This window comes from Saimiri boliviensis, chromosome 1, assembly GCF_048565385.1.
Source record: "Saimiri boliviensis isolate mSaiBol1 chromosome 1, mSaiBol1.pri, whole genome shotgun sequence".
Lineage (NCBI taxonomy): Eukaryota > Metazoa > Chordata > Mammalia > Primates > Cebidae > Saimiri > Saimiri boliviensis.
In genome coordinates, this window is record NC_133449.1 from 152,381,056 (window position 1) to 152,400,086 (window position 19,031).

The 19,031-nt window shown below is 38.6% G+C and overlaps 1 protein-coding gene across 1 annotated transcript in view; it reads right to left on the minus strand.

Moving 5' to 3' along the window:
• LOC101027425 (cAMP and cAMP-inhibited cGMP 3',5'-cyclic phosphodiesterase 10A-like) overlaps window positions 1–19,031 on the minus strand; it is a 128,488-nt gene that overhangs the window by 79,557 nt on the left and 29,900 nt on the right. The window contains exons 8-10 of the mRNA XM_074406823.1: window positions 11,624–11,766; window positions 6,442–6,534; window positions 3,663–3,849 (exon numbers count right to left, since the gene is read on the minus strand). Coding sequence (XP_074262924.1) covers window positions 3,663–3,849; window positions 6,442–6,534; window positions 11,624–11,766 — 423 coding nt within the window. The remainder of the gene's footprint in view (window positions 1–3,662; window positions 3,850–6,441; window positions 6,535–11,623; window positions 11,767–19,031) is intronic.

Genomic DNA, 19,031 nt, shown 5'->3' on the forward strand with positions numbered 1-19,031 from the left:
AGAACGAGAGGACGCCACACCTTCACATGAATTCTTGTTGCTCACGCACCAGGAGATTCCCAGCAGAGGAGCCCCACGGGTCACCAGCGCGACTCTTGTGACCGGCGAGGTGGTTGTGCCGACGCCTCGGAGCGTCGGTTCTTGGTGCAGAGTCAGAAAAGCACCCTCAATCTTAACGCCGCTGATTTAGTCAGCGCAGTGGGTTGCTCAGATTTCAGCGCTGAGAATCAATAAGTTGGACGTCCACTCAGAAACCCAATTACAAAGACGGTAATTATAAAGATCACAGATGGATAAATCTACAACGAAGGGAAGAAAACAGTCAAAAAAGGCTGAGAATACCCAAGATCAGAACGCCTCTCCCTCAGCGGGAGATCATAGTTCCTCATCAGCAACGGAACAAGGCTTGATGGAGAACCTGTGGGTTCCAATTACAGAAGCAGGCTTCAAAACGTGGATAATAAGAAACTTCTGTGAATTAAAAGAACTTGTTCTAACACAATCTAAAGAAACTAAGAACTTTGAAAAAAGGTTTGACGAAATGTCAACAAGAATACAAAATTTAGAGAGGAAAATAAGTGAATTGATGGAGCTGAAAAACACAATACGAGAACTACGTGAAGCATGCACAAGCTTCAACAGCCGAATTGACCAAGCAGAAGAAAGGATATCAGAGGTTGAAGACCAACTCAATGAAATAAAACTAGAAGACAAGAATAGAGAAAAAAGGATAAAAAGGAACGAGCAAAGTCTCCAAGAAATATGGGACTATGTGAAAAGACCTAATCTACGCTTGATAGGTGTACCTGAATGTGACGAAGAGAATGAATCCAAGCTGGAAAATACGCTTCAGGATATTATTCAGGAAAATTTTCCCAACTTAGTAAGGCAGGATAATATTCAACTCCAGGTAGTACAGAGAACACCACAAAGATATTCCTCAAGAAGAGCAACCCCAAGGCACATAATCGTCAGATTCACCAGGGTTGAAATGAAGGAGAAAATACTAAGGGCAGCCAGGGAGAAAGGTCAGGTTACCCACAAAGGGAAGCCTATCAGACTTACAGCAGATCTCTCAGCAGAAACCCTACAAGCCAGAAGAGAGTGGGGACCAATATTCAACATCCTTAAAGAAAAGAACTTTCAACCAAGAATTTCACATCCAGCCAAACTAAGCTTCATAAGTGAAGGAAAAATAAAGTTTTTTGTGAACAAGCAAGCACTCAGAGAATTCATCACCACCAGGCCTGCTTTACAAGAGCTTCTGAAAGAACCACTACACATAGAAAGGAACAAACAGTATCAGCCTTTCTAAAAAATACCAAAAAGTAAAGAACATCAATATAATGAAGAATTTACATCAACTAATGGGCAAAATAGCCAGCTAATATTAAATGGCAGTATTAAACTCACATATATCATTATTAATTCTAAATTTAAATTGACTAAATTCCCCAAATCAAAGACAGACAGGCAATTTGGACAAAAAACTAAAACTGTATGCTGCATCCAGACCCATCTCACATTCAAGGATACACAAAGACTCAAAACAAGGGATGGAGAGAGACTTACCAACCAACCAGAGAGCAAAAATAAATAAATAAAAAGCAGAAGTTACAATTTTTGCCTCTGATAAAATAGTATTTAAAGCAATAAAGATCAAAAGAAGCAAAGAAGGACATTATATAATGATAAAAGAATCAATGCAACAACAAGAAGAGTTAAAGGTCCTAAATATATATGCATCCAATACAGGAATACCCAGACATACAAGACTTATAAAGAGACTCAGACTTCCACACCATAATAGTGGGAGACTTCAACATTAATATTAGACAGATCAATGAGACAGAAAATTAACAACGATGTCCAGGACTTGAACTCAGATCTGGAACAAGTGGACGTAATTAACATTTATAGAGCTCTCCACTTTACACAAAATGTACACTCTTATCAGTACCACATCATATCAGCTTAGAAGTTTAAACGAAATGTTGGTTGGCTCCTTGTTTGTTACTCTCTTCCCTCATTTTCTTTCATGTCTCCATTATTAAGGACAATTATAGGCATACCCATATTTCGACTGCATTCTAGCCCGGGCAATAAAGCAATACCCCCATTCTCTCTCCCTCTTCCTCTTTTTCTTCCTCTTCTTTATTCTTTTTCTTATTATTCTTTTTCTCTTTCTAAAAAAAAAAGAACCTATTTATCAAGACAGGGGACTCGACATGGAAAAAGAGTAATTCATGCAGAGCCAGCTGTGAGGGAGACAGGAATTTTGAATTTTTTAGTAGGTATGGGGTTTCACCATGTTGGTCAGGCTGGTCTGAAACTCCTGACCTCATGATCCACCTGCCTCGGCCTCCCAAAGTGCTGGAATTACAAGCGTGAGTCACCACACCCAGCCACATCCTTCTTCCTTTTTAGAGACAGAGTCTCACTCTGTCACCCAGGTCGGAGTGCAGTGGTGCCATCACAGCTAACTGTAACCTCAAACTCCTGGGCTTAAGTGATACTCCCACCTCAGCCTCCCGAGTAGCTGAACCACCATGCCCAGCCATGAGAACAGAGTTCTGATTCCTCTATACAGTTTTCAACAGTTCTCTTGGATCCCTGAAGATCTTCCTGACCCATAGACGGGGTCTAAGGAATCAAAACAAGGTTGGGCATAGTGGCTCAAGCCTGTAATTCCAACACAGACAAGCCTGGGCAATACAGCAAGACACTATCTCTACAAAAAAATAAAAATATATTTAAAGTTTTAAAAAAGAATTCAAAACCACACACACACACACACACACACACACACACACGCACATTTTTTTTTCTTCTTTTTTTTGAAAAAAAAAAAAAAAAAAAAAAAGAAAAAGAAACCCAGGGCCCTGGTGCTGTAGGCACCTAAGGGAATCTCCTGGTCTGTGGGTTGAGAAGATGGTGGGAAAAGCATAGCATCTAGGCTGGAATGCACTGTTCCTCATGGTACAGTCCCTCGCAGCTTCCCTTGGCTGGGGGAGGGAGTCCCCCAGCCTTGCACTTCCCATGTGACATGATGCCCCACCCTGCTTTGGTTTGCTTTCTGTGGCTATGCCCCCTGTCTAACCAGTCCCATTGAGGTGAGCCAGATACCTCAGTTGGAAGTGCAGAAATCACCTGCCTTCTGCATTGATCTCGCTGGGAGCTGCAGACCGGAGCTGTTCCTGTTAGGCCATCTTGCCCCACCCTCTGACTTCATTTTTCTTCTTAACAAATTCTCATCTTTTTTTTTTTTTTTTTTTGAGATGGAGTTTTGCTCATGTTACCCAGGCTGGAGTGCAATGGCGCGATCTCGGCTTACCGCAACCTCCGCCTCCTGGGTTCAGGCAATTCTCCTGCCTCAGCCTCCTACGTAGCTGGGTTTACAGGCATGCGCCACCATGCCCAGCTAATTTTTTGTAACAAATTCTCATCTTGAAATAAATGCAAACTATTAGGAGATTGTTCTTTTTCCTTCCACGGCAATTTATGGCATTTTTAAAAACACATACAATCAGGAATCACTCACTTTTTCTGGTTTGTAAGGGAAATATAAAATGAAAAAAAAAATACCCTTAAACTGCTTTATGAAAAAGGTTTCAAATTAACATTGAGTAGGAAAGAAATGGTACTTAATAAATACTACTTACATTAGCACAGTGTAAGGCTAAAGCATAATAGACGGCAAACATTTTAAAGTTGTCTTCATCAGTTTTAGAGAAGGCACTGCCACTGATTTTGTTGACCATTTGCACCACACCTATCACGCTTCCTTGGCTGACAACCGGCATGCACAGGATGTTCCGCGTCGTGTAGCCTGTGTACAAGTCTACTTCTCTGTGGGGTGGGACAGAACCAAAAATAACCAAAACCAAACAAAGGCGGAAGAAATAAACGACACAGTCAATCATAAATCTCCACTCGGTCTTTGCAGTTTATATGCTTCTATTACATACAACTGTAATGGCACTTTTCACTTCCAAATTCAGGGACAGTAACATTTCAAAGTGTTTTATTAAAACCTTTGCAAAAATATTCTAACCCATTTGTTCTTTTGTTTCCAACAGAATTTTCTAGAACAGTCCCTAAGTGGCTTTCAGCTTCTCATTTGAAGTATCCAGCAGTCTGTTTACTAAGTAAACAGATTTAAAAAAAAAAAAAAGTGAATTCAGAGGAGAAATACAATTAAGTTTGGTAAGATAACAGGATCCTTTGAAGTTTGTCATGTTTATGAGAGATGTCACTTGCTAAACCAACTTACAGAGTTTCTACTTTAAAATCTTAGAGCGGTGGTCAGCAAACTGCACCCAGGGGCCAAATCAGCCCTCTCTTGTTTTATAAATAAAGTTGTATTAGAACACAGCCACATCATTCATTCATAGATTGTCTGATTCTGCCATCACCCTACAAGGCTGAGCTATGGACTTGTGACAAGGACCTTAGTGCCTGTAAAAGCAAAAATACTCACCATTCAATCCTTAATAGAAAAAGTTTGCTGACTCCTATTGTGACAAGTCACAACATCTACTAAACATTGCTGTCAAACTACTGTAAATATTACTCTCAACCATCACAGTATCAATCCTGAGACTTTCCATTTCTAGAGGTTCATTAAAATCAAATTATATAATTTGGATTTGCATACATTATAAAACATTTTTTGAAAACAGGACTGGGTAAGTTCCATAGAAACAGTGATAGAGCTAACAGATAGGTAGTTACATGTGAGTCTTCAGTGCCTGGCTTCTCTCATTTAGCGTAATGGTTTTTGAGATTCATCCACGTGGTTGCATGTATTAGTGGTTAGGTCCTTTTTACTCCTGAGTTGTATCTCTATTGAATAGACATATCATATTTTGTTTATTCATTCACCAAATAATGGACATTATTATGTGTTAATAGCTGGTTTTGGCAATTATGAATAATGCTGCTTTGAAGATTTGTATACAAGTCCTGTAGCACCATGCTTGCATTCTTCTTGTAGTGGAGCTGATCAGTGGACTGTACAGTAAGTGTATATTTAACTTTTCAAGAAACTGCAAACCTGTTTTCCCAAGCAGTTGTACCATAATATATTCCTACCAACAACATATGAGGATACTCATTTCTCCACATCCTGGCCAATCCTTGCTAATGCCAATTTTTTAAAGTCACAGCCATTCAGGCTGGTGTACAGTGAGGTCTCATGTCAATTACATTTATATTCCCCTCACTTCGACCATTTTTCTTGTGTTTAGTGATCAGAAATTATCTGCCCTTTTTATTAAATTGGGTTATCTTCTCATTGTTATGTTGGAAGAGTTTTCATATATTAGATGTATTTTGTCAGATATATGTTTTAAAAATATTTTCTCTGAATCAGTTGCTTGCATTTTCATTTTTTTAATAGTCTGACTCATGCATTTTTACATAAAGATTGGACATAATGATATGCAAATATTTAAAAATTTTAAGTACTAAATGATGTGTTTGGATTTTTAGAAAACATAAGCTTTCAGTATACCCTTAATTTATTGACAATATATATTACTAGAATATTGCTGTGTTTTTATATGAGTTGTGTATATTTGACATCAATTGATCAAATACCTGAATAAACTTCCTATTGCTTATGTTATTTGTCTTTTAATGTAAACAACGTGTTGGAATTAACTAAACACTGCTGTCAAACTACTATAAATATTACTCGCTAACAGTCATAGCAGCAATCCTGAGACTTTCCATTTCTAGAGGTTTATTAAAATCAAATTATATAATTGGGTTTGCAGCCCTCCAAAGAAAGTCAAAACAAAACAAAAAATCTTTATAAGCTATCCTAAGGTCCATCTTTAATAACATCCAATAAAAGATGCAACTTCTTCAGTTACTTTGGGTCAGGTAAATTTTCCAGATCCTTTATGAATATTATCTGTGATGTTAAAACAACAGCAACAAAACTGGCATTATCGTACTCATCTTAAGGATAAGGAAACTGAGGCTCAGAGAGATTAAGTAACTTATGCTAGGTCAGTTAAGAGCTAATACATGACAGAACCATGACTCAAAGGTAGACCTACTCATCTCAAAAGTATGCAGATTTCTTACTACGTGTTGTAGCGTTTGAGCATGTGATTTGATGGAGAATATGTTCATGACACTATAATACAAAAATCCCACAGTAGCTCTATACATTAAAACTTCTGCCTTATCAGTTGTTTTTGTAACATTCTAAACTCTTATATCTAGATATCATTATGCATCAGTGGATAAGAATCCATCATTTTATAAATATCTGAATATACTGCCTAGTGATAGTAGAGTTGGTTCCAAGAAGAAAACTTAGGAGGAAAGAGCTGAATTGGGACATGGAGAACTCAGGCTCCAGGGAAGAGGCTGCAGCTGAGTGGGACATTACAGAAGAAACCAATGAGGGCATCAGCTATTCCTTACCTGTTAAAGCGTGGGTCTGCATAGCCATCTGGAATGTTCAGGACTTCCCCTGTTCTTGCTACATGGCCAGCAATTCCTTTCTCTATTGAAAATCTGCATATGTAAAACAGAAGGACATGCTAATTAAAATATGGATGCTGTAGAATAAAATATTCCATTGTTATCTATATTTAATTAAAAGCATTGTTTTACTTAAATGCATGTATTTATTTGTTGTACTGGCCCAAGCATAGAAAGTCAACACCAAGACAAAAGTATGCCAAATTGCAGGGTCTTTATTGCTGGCGACCACGGAGGACTCGCATCTCTCCAACCCGTGGTCCTGAAAGGAGGGTGTCAAGACCTTTTATACCCATAAAACCACCTCGGGAGTGAGGGTGAGGGGCAGGGGTGGGGGTGAGGGGCTTCAGACATTCCAGTGGATTCCTGGGTGAAAATGAGGGTGAAGGGCTTCGGACATTCTGAGGGCCAGGGGACTTTGGACATTCTGATTGTTGCTTAAGTGGTTCACAGAAGTCAAGATTAGAATTTGTTTGCACATTGTCTGGGTAGGGTGGAAATTATAGTCCTTAATTACTTATTACAAGTCTCAGGGGCCAAGGTGGCATGGGTTTGGACTGCTTGCCTGTCACAGTTGGGTTACAGAGAGCAGTTTCAATAGAAAGCCAAGGTATGGTTGAGGTATGCAGTTTTATGGGGCTTTTACCATGTCACAAATTCTACATTTGCATATTCCAAATCACCTTATAAAATATGTAAAAATAAAGCAGAAAAGCATGACACAGTAATCACCCAAGAACCTTAAAATATTAATTCACAAATTGAGATCAAACAATCAACTAGTGTCCTCCTGCTCTGACCAATAATAATCCTTTCTGTTTGCAAAGTACCTTATAATTTACAAGATACTTAAACATAATTTTTTTTAGTGGATTCTCAATGAAGTGTGAACGAAACCCAACATGGCTTCAGTAATCTGCCAACATTAATCAGATACCAGTGGCACAATGAAAACTAGAATGCTGATCTCTACCACTGTGCTTTCTTTCACATATATAACCAAACTCACAGGTTATGCCTGAGCTTGAGATATTATACAGAACTGAATTTAATGGTGTTTGCAATGCAAGTACGATACAGAAATAACACAATGTACAACTTCTAGCATTTTTATCTAATTTGTTAAAATTTAAAACAAAATACAAGCATCTATCTTTTCTACCTATCAGTAATTTTCCTTTGTAAAAATAATTGCATACTTGTATTTTTCTCATTATTATACTATCATTACACATGCAATCGTTTCAAAATTTCCTTAATTAAGAAAGATATCTATAAGTCATAATATCTACATTTTCTATAGTTCAAAAATAATTTCCATATTACATTTTCAACATTACAGAAAATAATCATTAATGAAATAAAGCTTCACCTGTGAGCACTATCAGAAAAACTCGAAATATAATTCATACAAAAAAGAATCTACTTAAAACACCAAAGAGTGAACCAAACACTGCATAAAACTCGTGGTTGCCTTTTTTCCTGATTTTCTTGTGCTTTGAACAACATAAACATAATGAATCAGACTGCCATGAGCAAAGAGTAGCAGAATCCATTTCCTGACTTATGCTTGTTTGTGCTGGTCTGAGAGCAGTCTGAACTATAACTTTGGTTCATGCTCTCTGTCCTTTGCTAACTATGGTCAGTGAAAGACCATAATTAAGAAGCAATCCTTATGTAAACCGCTGCCATTAACCAGTCATCTGAGAGTTAGAGTAAATCACACTCTCTTGTGTTTTTCTTATGTTCGTAAATACAGGCTTTAAGTAGTTATTTTCAAAATTAAATCAATACCAGCAGTGTTAGGGAACACTCAAATCTTCAGCAAGAAAAATGGCTTACCTAAATGACTATATCCAGACTGCTATACTGAGATCTAGCAACAACAACAACAACAACAACAACAACAAAACCCAACAACAAATAGACAAAAAGTTTTTAAAGCCCAAGTAGCAATACAGTGCCCATAAATCAGAGTTACAGGAATATGGAATATGCAGGAAGTGCTGAGAGGCAGAGAGTGGTGGGACCCCACGGTGGGACACATGCTGAGTTTCCTTGACATGAGTTTCTTTTATGATAGACTGCCCAAATATATAGCAAACCTTAAGAAGACACAGTGTTTTACTAAAATGTTGTCATTACCAGAGAACTTTATGCTGTTATACAGAAAAGCAGTTAAACAAGACACAAAGCAAAAGCAATGCAAACGTCTAAAATGATTTTCTTAACTTCTGAATGTTAAGCTTGATTCTTTTTTTTTTTTTTTTTTAAATAAAGAAGAGGAAGAAAGAGAAAGAGGAAGAGGGAGAGAGGATGGGGGTATTGCTTTATTGCCCAGGCTAGAATGCAGTCTAAATATGGGTATGCCTACAATTGTCCTCAATAATGGAGACATGAAAGAAAATGAGGGAAGAGAATAACAAACAAGGAGCCAACCAAGATTTCATTTAAACCTCTAAATTGATATGATGTGGTACTGATGAGAGTGTATATTTTGTATATTTAAAGTGGAGAGTTCTATAAATGTTAATTACATTTACTTGTTCCAGATCTGAGTTCAAGACCTGAATATCGTTGTTAATTTTCTGTCTCATTGATCTGTCTAATATTAATGTTGAAGTCTCCCACTATTATTATGTGGGAGTCTAAGTCTCTTTATAAGTCCTGTATGTCTAGGTATTCCTGTATTGGGTGCGTATATATTTAGGATCTTTAGCTCTTCTTGTTGTTGCATTGATCCTTTTATCATTATGTAATGTCCTTCTTTGCTTCTTTTGATCTTTGTTGCTTAATTGTAACTTCTGTTTTTTATTTATTTATTTTAGCTCTCTGGTTGGTAAATCTTTCTCCATCCCTTGTTTAGAGTCTTTGTGTATCCTTGAATGTGAGATGGATCTGGATGCAGCATACTGATGGGTTTTAGTTTTTTATTCAAATTGCCTGTCTTTGGATTGGGGGATTTAGTCAATTTAAATTTGGAATTAATAATAATATATGTGAGTTTAATACTGTCATTAGCTGGCTATTTTGTCCATTAGTTGATATAAATTCTTCATTATATTGATGCTCTTTTTGATAATTTTTTTAGAAAGGCTGATACTGTTTGTTCCTTTCATATGTGTAGTGGTTCTTTCAGAAGCTCTTGCAAAGCAGGCCTGGTGGTGATGAAATCTCTGAGTGCTTGCTTATTCACAAAAAACTTTATTTTTCCTTCGCATGTGAAGCTTAGCTTGGCTGGATGTGAAATTCTGGGTTGAAAGTTCTTTTCTTTAAGGATGTTGAATATTGGCCCCCACTCTCTTCTGGCTTGTAGGGTTTCTGCTGAGAGATCTGCTGTAAGTCTGATAGGCTTCCCTTTGTGGGTAACCTGACCTTTCTCTCTGGCTGCCCTTAGTATTTTCTCCTTCATTTCAACCCTGGTGAATCTGATGATTATGTGCCTTGGAGTTGCTCTTCTTAAGGAGTATCTCTGTGGTGTTCTCTGTATTACCTGGAGTTGAATATTATCCTGCCTTACTAGGCTGGGAAAATTTTCCTGAATAATGTCCTGAAGCGTATTTTCCAGCTTGGATTCATTCTCTTCGTCACATTCAGGTACACCTATCAAGCGTAGATTAGGTCTTTTCACATAGTCCCATATTTCTTGGAGACTTTGCTCGTTCCTTTTTATCCTTTTTTCTCTATTCTTGTCTTCTTGTTTTATTTCATTGAGTTGATCTTCGACCTGTGATATCCTTTCTTCTGCTTGATCAATTCGGCTGTTAAAACTTGTGCATACTTCACGTAGTTCTCGTATTGTGTTTTTCAGCTCCATCAATTCACTTATTTTCCTCTCTAAATTTTGTATTCTTGTTGACATTTCGTCAAACCTTTTTTCAAAGTTCTTAGTTTCTTTAGATTGTGTTATAACAAGTTCTTTTAATTCACTGAAGTTTCTTATTATCCACGTTTTGAAGCCTGCTTCTGTAATTGGAACCCACTCGTTCTCCATCAAGCCTTGTTTCGTTGCTGATGAGGAACTGGGATCCCCTGCTGAGGAAGAGGCGTTCTGATCTTGGGTATTCTCAGCCTTTTTTGACCGTTTTCTTCCCTTCGTTGTAGATTCATCCATCTGTAATCTTTATAATCACCGTCTTTGTAATTGGGTTTCTGAGTGGACGTCCAACTTACTGATTCTCAGCGCCGAAATCTGAGCAACCCACTGCACCGACTAAATCAGCGGCGTTAAGATTGAGGGTGCTTTTCCGACTCTGCACCAAGAACCGACGCTCCGAGGTGCCGGCAAAACCGCCTCGCCGGTCACAAGAGTCGCGCTGGCGACCCGTGGGGCTCCTCCGCTGGGAATCTCCTGGTGCGTGAGCAACAAGAATTCATGTGAAGGTGTGGCGTCCTCTCCTTCTTTGCGCTTTCAGTGGGAGCTACAATCCCGAGCTGCTAGTGATCAGCCATCTTGGATCTCTCTCCAAGCTTGATTCTTAAATGTTTTGTCAGAGTGCTCCTTTTGTAGGTTTCCAGATGTGGTATGAGCCAGCCCCCATGCCTCCATCAGCAAAATAAACTCCATTCTGTTCATTTAAGTGACAATGGCTGCCACTTAAAAAAACAAAGACTTTAGTTTCAAGATGCAACACAAGTGTGCTACGTGATTGATTAAAACAACTGGTCAGTTACAGAGTGTATTTAAGTCATCAAATATACCAGATCAATTTCTACTCCTGACTGGACTGTCAGACAGGCCATAGGCTGGGAAGAGGTAGGGGCCAAATTGGATAAGCACACCTTTTCTCTTGGACATGGGAAAGCCTGCAGATTCCAGGTGGAGTGTACCTTTACCTACCTGGGAGCACTAGAAAGTTTTTCCAACATGATTTCCAAAAGGACCGCCTCCGGAAGACGGCATTTCCAGGAGTGATGCTAAAGCTTCCTAGGTGCTGTTCCGCTGGCACTGACCGCAATGTCACTCCCAGAAGTACTACCTACAGGAGGCAGGTCCTGGTGGAAATGATATCACAGTATGACAAGTATTGACAGCATACCTGTGAATAGGCACAGAAAAATGGGTAACAGAACACCTGCACATCTATCCTAAGAGGATAGGACATTCTACTTCTAGCTGTACCTTATCTCTTTGGTCTTCTTGAAGACAGGTTTTCCTTCCTTTTCCTCTCCAGTATCAAAAAGTTTTGAATATAACTCCTTGTTCATATGGTCTACCTGGAAAAGTGCACAACGATCGGCATTCACCAGGTTTTTTGCATATGTCTAAAGACAAATGACAAAATAAGAGAAAGCCAATGAGAAATTCAAAGAACTTACAGGTAAACTTCCTCATAAAATAGATATTAATTTCAGCTGTCCTATAGTCCCACTGGATGGTATTAGCATTATATGTAAATAAACATACAAGTATATAAATACAACATATATATGATATAAAAGTCACTGTTACGTGTTAACACTAGCAGATACCGAGAGAATACACAGCGGATATGCATCCACACTGCTGGGCTGGAGGGACGCATATCAGCTGTGTATTCTGTTACCAAGGGACACTTCCATTTCAGTTGTTAAGCAGCTGCTGGCCAAACTTCCCAAGTGCTCTTCTGCCATCCTAACTCCTCTTCCAGAGCCGTTCAGGCTTCCCCTGGTGCCTGGATCTGAGCCTCTGTCAGCATTATGATCACCATTCATTCTGATTAGTTGGTGTCTCTATCAGTTGTAAAAACTATGGAATGTAACCTCTAAGACGACACATGGTTTTCATATTTGCATTAGCTGAATTTATTTGACGTACTGTGCAATAAAAATCTGTACTGATTATTGTTTACTATGTGTCAGACACATTTGCACAATTTATATGAATTGATTTGCCTGTTCCTCACAAGAACAATATTAACTCAGGAAAATTTTTATCCCCACTTTACATATTAGGAAAATTGAGGCACTGAGAAGTACCTTAACTTGCCCTATTATTACATGAATAGTAAATTGTAGATTTTGTATTTGACCTACTACTAGCTGTTCCTATGGCCTATGCTTTTACAACAAATATCTTTTCCATTTCTAAATGGAAAACCATGTATTCATTTCATCACTCATTTGTCCTTCCATTTCCTTCAACAAATATTTCTTCAATGCCCAACATACCCTACTGTCCTGAGTGGGTTGGTGCTACAGCTGTGTCATGAATACAGTATTTACCTATACTGAGAATTCTGGTAACTTCAACTATCCAGGTCATAGCCATGAAGTTATTCCATGGAGAAAAAAAATTCCTACTTAGAGTAAAACAGCCATCACAAAGGCACCTGTCTTCATCCTACTATAACATTCTGTGCCCATTGCTACTATAGAACTGTATTCATACACCCAACAAATATTTCCTGTGCCCACTCTACAGGGACTGAGTATACTACCTAGTTCAAGCATCAGGACTGTCCGGTTACTTCCCACCTCCTTTAGCCTGTGAGCTACATCAACAGCAGAAACTGCTTCTCTTTTCCTGCGTATTCCAAACACCCAGAACAAGGGTGAGTTAGGGCCAACGAAATTTTGTGGTCCAAACCCAGCCCCCTGCCTGTTAATGTAAATGACATTTTTATTGGGAAATAGCCATGTTCATTGATTTCTGTACTTTTTATGGCTGCTACACGGCAAAGCTGAGTAGCTGCAAGAGCGTATGGCCCACGAAGCACAGCAATTTACTATGTGGCCCTTTACAAAAACAGTTTGCCAACCCCTGGCTTAGAACATGTAAGATCCCCATAACCCCAAAGTCTCAATAAATGTTAGAGGAAGAAGGAATGACACACAGGCAGGCCGAGGGTGATGGGGCTAAGTTGTTGGCAAACACAGAAGAATCATTCCTCTGTTTCACAAACCCATGAGATCTTAAATTACTAAGTAACAAGAATGATCCTTCATTATTCAAGATTAAATTATATTCAGTGAAATTTCTATCTGTAGTGTTTGGGTTAATGTCAGTTGCTTAATAAATACTTTGGCATAAATGTGTTAACGTTTGTTTAAAATCTGGACCGAATGGACAGTGTTTCAGAAAATAAGCTCAGAAGGAGTTGAAAAATATAAATCAAACCAGAATCATAAAGGTAATTCAAAAACTAACCAAAAATATTCCCAAAAAAGGGACCAGCCTCAAATGGCTTCAAATATGAGTTCTTTAAAAATCTTCAACAAATTCCCATACAATTTGTACTGGCCTAAATCAGAAAAGAACAATTTTTTCCAATTGTTTTTACAATGTATGCTGTATCATTGACACTGAACACTAACAAAGAAACTATAAAAAAGAAAATCACAGATTTACTTTAGAAACAGAAGTTATAAATAAAAATCTTACCAAATCAAATTTAGCAATAAGCAAAGATGACAATATAAAAAACCAACTTTATTCTGAACTGTCCAGTAATACAAAGTCTATTATCATAATTCATAAGAGCAATAAGATGAAGGAGAAAAATCTGCAAGATTATCTTCATGGCTCTCAATAAAAGCATGTGATGAGTCTGCATGTGGTGGCTCATGCCTGTAATCCCAGCACTGTGAGAGACCGAGGTGGGCAGATCTCTTGAGCCCAGGAGTTCGAGACCAGCCTGGGCAACATGGTGAGACCCCATCTCTACAAAAAAATTCAAAAATTATTTGGGCATGGTGGCATGCATCTAAGTTGCAGCTTCTCAGAAGGTTGAGGTGGGATGATTTCTTGAGCCCACAAGGCAGAGGCTGCAGTGAGCCGTAACGGCACCACTACACTTCAGCCTGGATGACAGAGCAAGAGCCCGTCTCAAAAACAAAACAAGCAAAACACAAAGCACGTGATGCCACTCAGCAATCATTCATGACAAAAAGTTTAGTAAAATGGAATAAAAGAATATATAGAAAACCTAATAATGTTTTCCTCAAAACAACAGTCCATATTATACCAAATTGTAAAATAACAGAATCGCTGCATTAAGATATTAAAGTTAAGAACAAGACAAAGGTATTTTATCACCATCATTAGCATGCCAATAGGCAAGAAAAAGATATGTCAAGTGTACATATTTGAAGAGATAAAAATTTGTTTGAGGATAATGTTATTTCATGTGTCGAAAAAACAAGAAAATCAACTGAGAAACAATTATAGACAGTAAGAAGGGGTGGCCAGGTGCAGGGGTTCACAGTGTAATCCCAGTGCTCTGGGAGGCCAAGGCCCTTGGATTGCTTGAGCTTGGGAATGTGAGATCAGCCTGGGCAACACGGCGAAACCCCGTCTCTACTAAAAACACGAAAATTAGCTGTGCATGGTGGCATGCACCTGTAGTCCCAGCTACTTTTTGTAAGGCTGAGGTGGGAGAATGGCTTGAGCCAGAGAGGCAGAGGTTGCAATGAGCGGAGATTGTGCCACTGCACTCCAGCTAGGATGACAGAGCCAGACCCTGTCTAAAAGAAAGAAACGTAGGCTTCTGTTTTAGGATGAGCATTTCCAAACATACGTTTACCTTTTCACTCTCCCCAGATATTAAGCTTTAACTTTGAAATGACCCTCAGATGCTGAAAAGGAGTTAAAAATATCTAGATATATTTTAGACATATTTATAAACTCCATGCATCAGAAAGGCAATCTAAAAGCCACCCCTACTCCCCTACGCACACACACACACACACACACACACACACACACACACAGGCATACACACACAGGCATACACACGGGTTTACCTGTAAGTGGAACTATATATATATATATTTTATACTTTTAAGTTCTGGCGTACATGTGCAGATCGTGCAGGATTGTTACACAGTTACACACATGCCATGGTGGTTTGCTGCATCCCGCCGTCATCTACATTAGTTATTTCTCCTAATGCGATCCCTCCCCAATCCCCCTACCCACTGCTATCCCTTCGCCAGCTCTCCCACCCCCCAACAGGCCCCAGTGTGATGTTCCCCTCCCTGTGTCCATGTGTTCTCATTGTTCAACTCCCACCTATGAGTGAGAACATGCCGTATTTGGTTTTCTGTTCTTGTGTCCATTTGCTGAGAATGATGGTTTCCAGCTTCATCCATGTCCCTGCAAAGGACATGAACTCATACATTTTTATGGCTGCAAAGTATTTCATGGTGTATAGGTGCCACATTTTCTTTATCCAATTTATCATTGATGGGCATTTGGGTTGGTTCCAAGTCTTTGCTACTGCAAACAGCGCCACAATGAACAAATGTGTGCACATGTCTTTATAATAGAACAATTTATAATCAGTATTCCTTATAGCAACAATAGATTTAAAATTCAGTAAAATATGTCTTCAAATTTCTAAGAAAAACTTATTTTAAGCCTAAATTTCTTTACCAAGTCAAACTAGCAGAAAGGTGAAATAAAGATATTTCAGAAGTGTAAAGTACTCAGAAATGTACTATCTTTGAACTATTTCAGAAAGGGAAATGGGCTCAAGCAAAAATAAAGAAGTAGATAAATAAATTCAAGGACACATGGGAAGACACGGGGTCCAGGAAAAACTGAGGAGCAAAAAAATCATTAAAACTTTACTGAAACTGTAACACTCATTAGTAAATGAAATCTAAGAAATTATAGACCATGAAAAATTAATTTTAAAAACATGAAATATATAAAAATATTTATATATCTAAAACTACGTAAGGGTACTAGGTAAGAAAAGTTAAAAAAAAAAACAAGGAAACAACTGCGCTTCATTTATTATCTTGTTGGTTGAGTGGGTGATGTGATATAAACACTGATTGTTGATTGACATAAAACTTTGTTCTAAACACGATGACAGCTGTCAGGGCTATTGCTGTCATCAGGTAAAGGGAAACTGCCTGAGAATAAGGACTCCACAAAGTAAGCCGAACTGAGAAACAGAGAAAGATACATTCCTGAAAAGATGATCTGAGCCCCCATGGCCACTAATTATATAAGCCTGAACATTCGTCAGCTTTTCAGCGGTCTAAGCCAGTAAATCCTCCCTTTTATTATCTCAAACTAATTTGAGTTAAGTAGTTGATGTTTTCAGATATGAAAGGAAATGTAAAGTACCTACAAATCTATAAAAATTGATTTGAAAGTCTAACTCATTGATTCCCAACCAGCAGCCGAGCCACCTGGCCCGGGGCATCTGGAAGTGCATGCAGGTATGTTTGTTGGTTATGGGTTCTCACAAGCCAGAGATGCTGCATGTCTGCAGTGCTCAGGACAGCACTGTGCCAGGGAGACTGCTCTGCCCAAATGCCAGCATTGCCCCACTGAGAAGCAGTGACCTAGATGAACTGATCACCTGGGAATTTAGAATTACCCAGATTTGCTTGTTTGGAAATAATAAATCTTCTGTATTATGAAAAAGTTCCTCAAAATCGTCTAGCCTTGTTCCCCACCTATTTCCTCTAATCTAGGGTTATCTTTTCAAAACACATATCTGATGTTGTACCTCTAGTTTACAAGCCTTAATACAAAACTCCCTCCCAGCTCTGAGTGACTTGGCCCTTCTAGGGCCTTTCTACAGAGGAGCACACTGTCCCCCCATCCCTTAAAGTACACCCTCTTCCCTCTTTGCCTGTGTGACTTCCACACATCCACCAGACCAAGGTCACAGTACTGGAACGCTTGCCACGGCCTCCCCAGCTACATCAGATCCCATCATGAGCTTCCAGAGCACTGTTCTGCTCCTTCATAGGCCTGACTCTGACTGCAGTTTCACATTTATGTTGACATTTGGCTCATGTCTGTCTCCCAACAGACTACAAGCTCAATGAGGACAGAGACTGTGAAGAGTTTTCCTCACCATTTGATAACTCCAGCTACTACATACTACAGGAATATAACAGATTCCCAAGAAACATTATAGCAGAAAAGGGTGAATGAAAACTTGAAGGATCCAATGTCATGGAAGAAACTGAAAAGAAAATCAGAGTTCTACTCCTAGTAAGACCCTAATGTGTCTTATTTATATCAGACATTAAGGGAACAAATAATATGTATATTATTTAAACGAATTCAGTGCATAGAAAAGCATGGGACGTTCTTAGCTAATTTTCCAAGTGTAGCATAACCCAATACCAATACTACCCAAGGACAGACAAAAAGAACCACTGAGCAATTTGACATATGAAAATAGATGCAAAACTTGGAAATAAATATTAATGACCAATCCAGGAATAAAGAAAACATTACTGTTAAACAGCCTTTATACCAAAAATGTAAGTCATTCAACATTGAGTAACAATATAACTCTCTACTCTAATCATTTTTAAATAGCTTACAAAAATGTGATAACATCCAACACCAAATCAGATGCAAACTCACAGAAAATTAGGAATAGAAGGAAACGTTTTAAAATTGATAAATTATATCTGCTGTGGACTCACAACAAATATATTTAACAATGAAATGTAAGAGGTACATACATCAAGGAAAATAAATATATCCTCTTTTTGATATCTGTTGCTTCCATTCAACAGTGTTCGTTAGGTTCTAGCTAATGCATTAACAAAGAAATAAGTATTATAAAAACTAGAAAAAAAGAACCAATAGAACCACTACTATTGTGAATTATAAATCACTGTTTATCTTGAAAACTAAACACTATAAACTGGAACATAAGTTAACTATGGGGGACCCATGCTCAATACATTCAGTCAAGAGAGTTTTAAAAATTATACTTGAAGTTCTGGGGTACATGTGCAGATCTTGCAGGATTGTTGCATAGGTGCATACATGCCATGGTGGTTTGCTGTCTCCATTCCCCCATCACCTACATCAGGCATTTCTCACAACATCCTCCCTCTCCAACCTCCCCACCCCACGCTGTCCCTCCCCTAGTTCCCCACCCCTCAACACACCCCCGTGTGTGATGTTCCTCTCCCTGTGCCCATGTGTTCTCATTGTCCAACACCCACTTATGAGTAAGAATATGTGGTGTTTGGTTTTCTGCTCTTGTGTCAGTTTGCTGAGAATGGTTTCCAGATTCATCCATGTCCCTACAAATGACATGAACTCATCCTTTTTTATGTCTGCATAGTATTCCATGGTGTATATGTGCCACATTTTCTTTGTCTAGTCTATCATTAATAGGAATTTGGGTTGGTTCCAGGTCTCTGCTATTGTAAACAGTGCTGCAATGAATATATGTGTGCATGTGTCTTTATAATAGTATGGTTTATAATCCTTTGGGTATACACCCAGTAATGGAATTGCTGGGCCAAATAGAATTTCTATTTCTAGATCCTTAAGGAATCACCACACTGTCTTCCACAGTGGTTGAACTAATTTACACTCCCACCAACAGTGTAAAAGTGTTCCTATTTCTTCACATCCTCTTCAGCATCTGTTGTCTCCAGATTTTTTAATGATCACTATTCTGACTGGCATGAGATGGTATCTCGATGTGGTTTTGATTTACATTTCTCTTTTTTTTTTTTTTTTTTTTTTTGAGACAGAGTCTCGCTCTTGTTACCCAGGCTGGAGTGCAATGGCGCGATCTCGGCTCACTGCAACCTCCGCCTCCTGGGTT